The sequence below is a fragment of the Plectropomus leopardus genome, chromosome 4, assembly GCF_008729295.1.
Source record: "Plectropomus leopardus isolate mb chromosome 4, YSFRI_Pleo_2.0, whole genome shotgun sequence".
Classification (NCBI taxonomy): Eukaryota; Metazoa; Chordata; class Actinopteri; order Perciformes; family Serranidae; genus Plectropomus; species Plectropomus leopardus.
In genome coordinates, this window is record NC_056466.1 from 8763348 (window position 1) to 8773543 (window position 10196).

At 38.0% G+C, this 10196-nt stretch overlaps 1 protein-coding gene across 1 annotated transcript; it reads left to right on the top strand.

Moving 5' to 3' along the window:
• The first annotated feature begins 5 nt into the window (after positions 1-5).
• On the top strand, positions 6-9814 carry si:dkey-9i23.16 (uncharacterized protein LOC571915 homolog). Its single transcript, XM_042484350.1, has 6 exons — positions 6-118; positions 5011-5095; positions 5210-5320; positions 5740-5796; positions 6824-7000; positions 7185-9814. The coding sequence occupies exons 2-6, from the start codon at positions 5015-5017 to the stop codon at positions 7290-7292; spliced, it is 534 nt and encodes a 177-aa protein (XP_042340284.1). The 5' UTR covers positions 6-118; positions 5011-5014; the 3' UTR covers positions 7293-9814.
• Positions 9815-10196: the final 382 nt, after the last annotated feature.

Here is a 10196-nt window from a genome sequence, read left to right on the forward strand (position 1 = left end):
GCATACCAGAAGTCATCTTGTTCTCGGGAAATTCACCATTGAAAGTTCATCTGAGGAGCTGTTCTGAAACCCTGTCGATCATCTACAGACATCTCAGGCATCCCTGCACTTATTCCACGTGAGTAACCCGCTGCTTTATGTGACACTGTTTTTATTGTTTAAATGTTGGAGAGCTTAACATGAAACAGTAGTGGTCTGGTGTTGTCCATAACTAGGAGGACACTGATACATTTTCAATTGTTTTGGCACAGTGGATGAAGAAAAAACTAGCCATGTTTCCATGCAAATGTAAATTTTAACCAAATTTCGAGAAAATACAGAAAACAATCAGGTAAATAGGCCCGTCTGTACCAGCATGTACCACATCAATACCTGTTTGTACAATTTCCATATCTTTATATACACTATGTATATGTACGTGTCCTGTCTGTACTTGCATGTATTCTGTTTACCCTGTCTGCATGCATTTATACCCTTTTTATACTTGTTTGTAAACTGTCTGTACTAGGGGTCGACAGATATTGGTTTTTCAGAACCGACACCAATCCGATATTTGGAACCAATATGCATTTACAATAAAAAAATATTTTTTTTCTTTCAAAATTTACAATTTGGAATATAACAACTTCAAAACAAAACTTCGTTTAAATGCCTTTAGCAAATGTTGAATAAAAACTGAGACTTTCAGCACAATATACAGCAAGTTCCCAGCAACTTTAAAAAAAAAAAAGTTTAGTAAAGATTTAAATAAAAAATGAATGAATAAAAGTAGTGCCCCGAGGCTTTATAAAGTAAAAGCTCCTCCTGTTCTGACACTTGCTTTGAATGTCTTGTAGACTGAGTTTCCCTGGTGTTGGTTGAGTGTAATACGTAGACTTTTTCATTGATTAAATTTATCGGAGATCAATAAAATAAAAGGCTGATACAGATAATCTGCAAAATGCCAAATATTGGCCCAGATAATCGGCCGGGTCTGTAATCTGTCAAACCCTAGTCTGTACCCTGTCTGTACCTGTAAGTACTCTGTTTATACTTGTTTGTACCCTGTCTGTACCTGCAAGTACTCTGTTTATACTTGTTTGTACCCTGTTTATACTTGTTTCTACTCTGTCTGTACCTGCATGTACCCTGTTTGTACTTGTATCTACTCTGTACCTCTGTGCCCTCTGTCCATACATGTATGTCCCCTGTCTGCGCCCGTATGCACTCTGTATGTACCTCGTCTTTACCTGCATGCACAATGTCGAAACCTATATGTCCTGGGGCTGGAGGGTGGAGCAAATTCAAACCATCATTATGATGCCATAGAATGTAATTTTCAAAATGCAAAAGCTATTTTGTTAAAAAAAAAAAAGGTTGTTTTTTAAATGTTACACAATCTAACCAACCGAAGGATGGGAAACACTTGTCTCTGTGGGCTTTGTGTTCTCACACACTGTCTTAGGCTCCCTGGGACATATGCGTGTGGCAGCTGTCACGGCATCCACGATTGCTTCCACCTCCCGATGACAAATTCAGCTTTCAGTTTAAGAGACTTTCATGTTTTTACTACGACATAAAATATGTCAGTAAATACGGCGCTCTGAAGCTAAATGAGACTACAGAACGTCATCAGTCATCACGTCATCTTCATTTGTGAAGATTATCTTGCTGAACAAAATGTGTCAGTATCATAAACGTTTGTTTGCCACAGATCTTATTTTCTGCAATAATCCAAAATCCAATGGAAAAATCCCGTAGACTTTTTGATGAGGGAACCAGGGTGAAGCCAACTTCCAGGCTACAGATCTGTATGTACCTTGTCTGTACCTGAATGCACCCTGTGTTCACCTGTGTGTGCCCGGTCTATATTTGTATGTACCTCTCTAAACTTAAATGCACATTGTCTATACCCTCCACATTTCTGCACAGATCCAGAAGAAAAAATGCTGCATTTATCATAAATTCTGCAGCTCTGCGCCATATTAAAAGGTTTTCCCTGTGTTTCTCCTCTGCTTTTGAATGCTGCACTCACTGAGGAGGAAAAACATGGTGTTAAGGACATGGTGATGTATTTGCAAATCCCAAGCAAATCCTCAAACCCTCACAACAAAACACCCACATCGATAACCATACGGTTAAAAAAAAATACATCAAATGTATCGAGTGCATAAAGAAACATAAACGAGCGTGTTTCTGGACCGCTCATGTACAAAATGTTCCCCTGACTGCTGTTGGTCCTTGTTAATTCATTTCATTGTCAGCGTCCTCCTCCCCTCACCCTCAGACCCCACTCTTTGTACTCTCCCTCCCCTCTTCCTCCTCATCTCCTCTTCCTCCCACCACATCTGCTTCTCATCTTGCAGCATTCCTGTCTTTCCTAAGAGGATTGTGACATGTGGTTTTGATGAACTAACACACTCGTACTCTCTCTTCCTCTCAATTCCTTTTTTTCCCTCTTTCACTACCTCATTGTGTTACCATTTCTCAATCCTTTCCTCTCTGTCCACACAGATACGCACACAGCGGACACTCACGCATACAGTTGCACAATGACAACACACATGCTGCTTGGTTTCATTGGTTTCTCATGACCACGTGGTCTGTCGTGTCGTTTTTTTGGGGTCTATTCATGTCTTTTCTTGTACAGTCTGCTTCTCTTCCTCTCTGATTATGGTTTGCAGTTTTCAAACATTAATCTAAAATGACAACATTTGTTTAATTGGAAAAGTTTTTTTCCGGCAGTCTAACTGATTCAGTGAACTAGTTCCCTGAATCTAACCTACTGATCGAAACAGGCTAAATCAGAGGGATACCCGTATATAGAGCCACAACACAGGAGGTCCCACCAGGACTTCCAAACCACTGCGTGACTGTTTGTCCACATAGCTCTATGTCATGACGTTTTTCATATTCCCTCCAGGAGGCAAACACCATACTTGGTGTTGTGGGAGCTTGGGAAGATAAAAATAAGAGTCAACATGTTCCCAGACACTTTGACAGCATGCCAGTGGACTCATGAGCAACTCTATCAGCAGGAAAAATGTGCACATTGTTATGTGGCTTATGTTGGGGGGGGGGGGCTTGATTTTGTTATGGAAAAGGTTTTGTTTTGCTTAAAATACCTAAAATACCTAGGAAAAGCATTTATGTCTCCATAAAATAAAACTGCTTTTTGTGCTCCTTCCCCACTGGAGACACAGCAACAGGTTGCTAAAAAACCCATGTTTGGTGCCTAAAAAAAGCTGCTTGTAGCACAGTGTCAGGTTTGCTAAAAGGCACCCGCATTTGGTGCATAAAAAGTCACTTTTAAAACTGTGACTAACCACTAAAAAACACTCACATCTAGTGATTAAAAAGCTGCTGGCAAAACAGCAACAGGTCGCACCCACATTTGAAGCCTAAGAAGCCAACTGCGACACTTTGATGGGTTGCTAAAACACATCAGTTTTGTTGTTTGTTGATCTTGAACGGTGGTTTGCACCTTGGCAGGTGTGTCTCGCCAAGGTGACACACCATCCACCATCCCCTCCACCTCCAGATGAGGTCAGCTCATATTCTGGGTCACCTCAGAAACGCTGATATGATACGTGTGAAACATGCAAATGAAACATATTTCATTTTTGCTAAAGAAAAACTCGTACGTTCTTTTTTCTGCCATATCATTAGTTCATTATTGATTGTTTATTTTTGTTCAGGCAGGAAAGATTTTTACATTAGGAGCATGAGGAGGAACCTTATTTACCTCATTTGTTTGTCTATATGTCTGTCATTATATCTCAGGAAAGCTTTGTGGGAATATCTTCAAATTTGGCACACACGTCCACATGGACTTAATGATGAACTGATTAGACTGTGGTGCTCAAGGTCGCTGTGACCTTGCATCTGTCTCAATCTCATGAACGCAATATCTCAAGGAGACCTTTAGGGAGTTTCCTCAAATTTTGAACAGACATCCGCTTGGACTCACTGAGACTGCACCAAACATATTTTTGGCCATAACTCAAGAATTCATGCAGTATTTATCACAAAAAATTACACAATTATCTAACGATAACGGATATGTTGATGAAGTCCTGGCATTTTATCACACTTCATCATAATGTCCTGCAGAAACACTTTTCTGGTCATTACTCAACATTATGACTCAGGAACAGAAGGGGAGGTAAACTGTAAGTGCAACTTGAGTGGTTCACAGAGGGGTACAACTGCAAGTCGATAATGTTTGGGTGTTTTGGTATATATATATATATATATATATATATATATATATATATAGGGTGTTTTGGTAAATATATATATATATATATATATATATATATATATACAGAATATATATATTTTGTGTTGTGTACTACTGTCAGGATTCTGCAAATAAAACAAAAACTTATTTTTATGAAAGCACCTACTGAACCTTTAAAGCTAATCTGTTACTCACTAACCAAACAATACTCTAATACTAATAGTGTTTTCCAAATGCTTTCTTATATGTAATTGTGGGTAGTATGGGTTTGGTTTGGTTATTGTGTTGGAAATTACTGCATTACAAAAGCAGCTGCCTTTTGTATACTTACTAAAGTGATAAAAACAAATCAGTCAAAACTATTTCAGCTGAAAGGCAGAAAACAAACACCAAGAGGTGCAAGATTTCTGACAAAGAAGATCTCATTCAGTCACATATTTATCATTGAACAACACAGCGCTTGAAGAATAAGGGAGTTTACCTCCACTAAGATAGGATGTACTGAAACAAAGGACAATTGTCTCCTTTTCCCTGCAACAGCAAGTTTCTAACTCACAAATGAAACTTCCAAGGACCGTTAGTACAAAGATTTTTACACAAGTTCATGTGAGTTCTCCTCAGGTTATTTTAAAGGTTAATATGATATTATAAGATGATTTAAGTCAAAATATATATGGTAAAAGAATAATTTTCTCACTACAGTAATAACAGAAATAGATTTGTGGTAAGAAACAAAAAAAACTTCCGATCAGTAATGGTGCAATTGACATTGGTTTCCTGTTTTTCAGTAACATGTCCTCGGACGGTGCAGTGACAGCAGCTGAACCCAGGTTACATCGTCTCTTCCCCTGGTTCGACCCTTACAGTGCTGCGGTGAGATCAGGACACCACTCAGTCTGAGTGGTCGACTTTATTTCAATAGGAAGTCTAACTTCCCAAAAATTCTTCTTCAGCAGAGTGTGAAGCCAAAGCTGTGTGTCTGTGTAGGTGGTGACCATCCTGTTGGGGCTGTTCCAGGTGATCTTGTCCATCCCGCTCAGTTTCGTTGATCCAACTTTGCCAAAACTCTTTGTGGCGCCACTTTTCATAGGAATTATAGTATGTACCTTATGATTCTTATTCTAATTCTTAGTCTGAATAGTTTCAACAGCTTGAACTAAACCTGTCACAATTCTTACATAATTGTGTGATAGTTTTTTTTTTTTTCATTGTGCGTAACCACTTTAATCATCTGTACAAAAAGGGCTGCATAGAAACACTTAGACAACATAAATGCACAAATACTTAATGTTTTCTACATCGTTTAAAGGTTTATCGGATGCTCTTTTCACAGTGTTTTCATGTTGTTGTGAGATTTCATGGCACAAAATCACTGTATTTCAGAAAGGATGCTACATTTCTATATTTTAATGGCGGCAAAAATAATATTAATGTGTGTATGTGTGTGTGTGTGTGTGTGTGTGTGTGTGTGTGTGTGTGTGTGTGTGTGTGTGTGTGTGTGTGTGTGTGTGTTGCAGATTGTAGTGGGAGGATCTTTCACCATCGCCTATGAGAGGGACCCCAGCAGACTACTTGTACGTTCACACAGCTAGCTGATCGACATATGCATATGAGATTTTGAAAACAAACAAATCTGAAACATCATAGAAGCTTTTTTCAGCTTTCTGTATTTCCATTAGGTTAGCAATCATTTAGTCTGTCTCAAGTGCTACTTTATATACCCTAAGAATAGATACTTATAATATTAAGGCATCAGCCCAGTTGCCAGACTGAAATGTTGGCATTTTACATTTCTGTAAATCACAAACACATTACATTTGTACATTTTGTATGCATTAAATCAAAGTTTCCAGATGACGTAGTATAGTGGTAAAAGTGGTTGTTTTTTACTGAGACATCACTGCATTTTTGGGAAGAAATAGTTCAATGGAGAGTGGTTGTTTTTTAATTGAGACATTGTTGCATTTTCTGCAGCAACAGAATAACAAAAACAGGTTTTGTTTTTTGTTTTTTACAGAGATGTCTCTGCAGTTCCAGCCAGGAATTTTTTACCAAGAGATCGCTTTGTTTTCTGCATTTTCTGTAGGGATAGTGTGATGTTAAGCTTGTTTTTTTTTCTTTATGAGCTGCTGTGTTTACAGCCAGGATAGTGCAACAGAGAGCGTTTGTTTTGTTATTGAGACATTGCTGCATTTTTTGCGTGAATAGTGCAATAAAAATGGTGTTTCTTTTCCCATACATTGCTACATTTTCTGCCAGGATTGTGCCCCCATACCGGGTACTTGAGGCCAAAACACTACCATAACAAATCTAACTATAAATATAAACATAACCACACATTAACTACAGCTGTGGTTGTGTATCCCCTAAATAATAATGTACAAATGTAACATATACATGGTTTGCAGAAATGTACAATACCAATATTTATTTCTGTGATTGAGTTGAAGGCATAAGTGAATTTGCCATTATATTTTTACTTTATTTGTAATAATAATAGTAATAATTACAATACTTTGCAAGTGTTAATGGTTATTTCACATTTTTAAATGTACAACAATGTTATCTGTGTATGGATGAATCAACTGCCCTCCTCTGCAGCTTCAAGGGTGCGTGTGCAGTAACCTGGTCGGCCTGCTGGGGACGCTGATTTCTTTCTGCATCTACTGCTACAGCCTCAGCAACCAACAAAACAAAGAGCCTTGTGACTCCACTACTGAGCCCTCATATGACTATGATTACGGTTCAAGGTCGAGGTGTGCTGGGGATGTTCTGTCGGTCAGTGTGTTGCTTTCGTCAAACTTTTCTGAAGTTAAGACAAAAAAAAAATAAGACAAAAATAAAAAAATACGAGATAAATCAGAAAAGAGATAAATTAAAGTGGATAGTCCCATGTCATGAGAAGATTTAGTCTTTAATCACTTGAGTTTGTGTAAATGATGTGTTTTCTTGTCTCCTGCAGCTTTATACCTGGAATATGATACTACTGCTGGTGCTCTACAATATTGGAGCCGTGATCATGCACTCCCTCCTGTCTGTCTCCGCCCTCAAAGCTTTCAAAACAGAATAATGTACACACACACGCAAAACACATGCACCACACGTGCTGAATTACTCCATATCAGCAACAGAATTTAAAATCAGTTATTAAATTCACCGAACAAAATTTTAAAAATGTCAATCCTGCAGATTTCGGTTTTCTTGGGTTTAGTGAGTTTTCATGAAACCGATCAGATTATTCAAACCAAAATATGTTCTGACATTATATATAGCCTGTTTACACCGGGAATTTCAGCCTGCTCTCATTCTGAAGTCGGCCACTTTGTCAGTGATTTCTGCGTCAGACACTAGGTGGATTTCCATAACAGATTTTCGCGAAACTTAAGCGATATTTTTGAAATTTCAATAAAACACAATTGCGAGATGACTGCATTTCCACTGAGTGATCTTATGCGACTTCTCTTGCGTTGTTACGTGACTTTCCTCTCACAATAACATTCCAAAAAAGCACGCCGATGGATGTCCAAAACATTGGCAGGTTTATTTCTATTGCAGCCACTCAATAAAGCCAATCTAAAATCGCTCTTTCTTTGTCTCGTGTAAGAGTTAAGAAGATCTCGGTCTCTTCCTCCGTCCACACATACCTAGAAATGTTTTGCAGAATGTCGCGTGACACTGTTGTACTTTTTCTTCTTCTTTGGGTTTACAGGTGGTTGGCATCCATAAATGTGCATTAAGCGAAAAAAGCGTTTCCATTGCAGTTTTGCGAAATATGGCTTTTTTGAATCACCTTATATAACACCTCATGTGAGGGTAAAAACTTTTTTGAGTTTTTTTTTTTTAGATTGACGTGTTTCCACATATTTTTTATTCGTAATTTAAACTTGCGCAATTGAAAGGTTAATGAAAACCCGCCTACTGACATCAAAAGCCACCATTCATTGGCCATATGATACGCCGATGGACGGTGCGAGTTGAAGACACTGCCAGTAAGGTAATAAGGAGTTGGAGAGTCCTCAGAGGACAGGCAGGAGGAGATGTAGATGGGTCCAACAAATCGTCACCTTTTCTCACTTCTCACCGGGAGCCCAGTGTTGACTTCCTGTATGAATAGAGCCAAAGCATGATGTATTTTTCTAAACCCAACCATGTGATTTTGTTGATGTCCTGCGTTGGTTGCTGTGTCCCACATCATCAAGAGGATACCTAGTAGGCTGAAATGGTATTTAATATTTCATACCTTGCAATCTTCCTGAAATTTCCCCGGGGTATATGATATATAATGGAGGGTATGCTTTAATCACTGCAAATGTTCAAACAGAATCTATCAACAAACATGCTCTTTGTGAAAATGTGCATATTGTTTAACTCGTAGCACATGTGTGAACACAATCCAGTTTGGGTACAAAGAAATTACCTGATGTGACTGCAGTTTTATGTGAAAATGCATAGCCTTTTGACACTTACTGTATATACATGCGTTTATTTTATAATGACGTTTTTATGTTTATAATGTATTGGAATGTTTTATATGTTTTAACAATTTTATAACAATTCAAGTTATCATAAAGAAAATTAATATAAAGGAGGAACGGATATTTACATCTGGATAAGTCAATTCAATTATCATTTGTAAACATGTTTCTGTTTCATGGTCTTCAGTTTGTACCTCAGTGTGTATGTTGGCGGAGAACAAATTCTTACATATAAGCCTCACAGTGTGTTGTTACTAAGGTGTTGCTGTGTCTGTGTGCAAAACACTGTTTTTCAGACTGGTGGTTCTGTGTGTTTCCATAATGGGGTCTGGGCTGTCAGCCAAAGAGCAGCTTCTTTTCTGTCCAGGATATAACTTCTTTTTTTTTTTTTTACATTTGTTCAGATTATTGTCTACAGTTCCAAATACATTGACGCTGTGATGATTCACTGCATTTTTAATGACTGCTTGCTCTTGCTTTGAATCAAATGCTGATGTCTGTAAAAAATGTCCAGCAGTGTTCTTCTGTATCTTCTCAATATGTACAGGATGCTCAGAGCAAAGACACAAAGAGAACATTGAAAGGCCACAGCGTCCCAAATACAAAATTCTGCCTCACCCGCCCCCTTTCCGCAACTGACAAAGGTTGTTCAGAGGTCATCGAGGAATTAAATGAGGCTCTGAGTGTTGTCTGTTCAAATTAGGAGAACGGTTTTAACAACAGTGTGTGAACATGAGTAAAATGGACGCGAGGACAGTTTTAGAGGTCGAGTTGTACTCAAAAGTGTGTACTCAAAATGCAGACATGCACATTACCAGTTGTTAAAATAATAATATTTAATACATTAAAAATAACAGCAACTACCATTTGTCATGCTAGGTGGATCTTTGCCAAACTCTAAATGTATAAGGGACTGTTTGTTATTTATTGGAAGAGAGGGAGTGGTGCAGAAAGGCACTGGGGAGGACATTTTTATGTTGGCTTTAGAGGAGGAACAGAAAACTTTGTATTTTATTCTTTAAAAATCGCCAGAATTGTGAATACAGAAATTATTGTTGGATTATCAAATTTCCAGTCCTTGGACACATGTAAAATAAAATATTAATATTACATCAAATTCACTTTGTTCTACACATCTAGTTTCTAATTTTGGCTTAAAAAAAAAAAAACTTGGCACTTTTTTTCAGCTCCAGGATTTAATCTTTATCTTTAAACTTCAAACATCAGAGTTTTCAAATCTAAATCTTTAAACTAATGGACAAAGGATCATGTGTTTTCCCCACAGGCTGGAGGAAAAATACTTTTGAAGGGGGTCAAATCTTGGAAAAACGCTGCTCACACGATATTTGGACTGAGACTGAGACTGAGATGCTGGAGCTGAATCGTTATGAACAGTGAAAAGAAGCACATCTGCACACTCAAATCCATGTGAAAATCATGTTTACTATGGAAGCTTTTGGTCAGAGACAGCAGTATAAAGAGCTGGAAGAATATCATTA

Bases quoted from the DNA above. Each gene is read 5' to 3' on its own strand.
- si:dkey-9i23.16 (XM_042484350.1), top strand. From the start codon at position 5,015: ATGTCCTCGGACGGTGCAGTGACAGCAGCTGAACCCAGGTTACATCGT. The intron at 5,321-5,739 runs GTATGTACCTTA...TGTGTGTTGCAG, and splicing joins CACTTTTCATAGGAATTATA to ATTGTAGTGGGAGGATCTTT. The intron at 5,797-6,823 runs GTACGTTCACAC...CCTCCTCTGCAG, and splicing joins GGGACCCCAGCAGACTACTT to CTTCAAGGGTGCGTGTGCAG.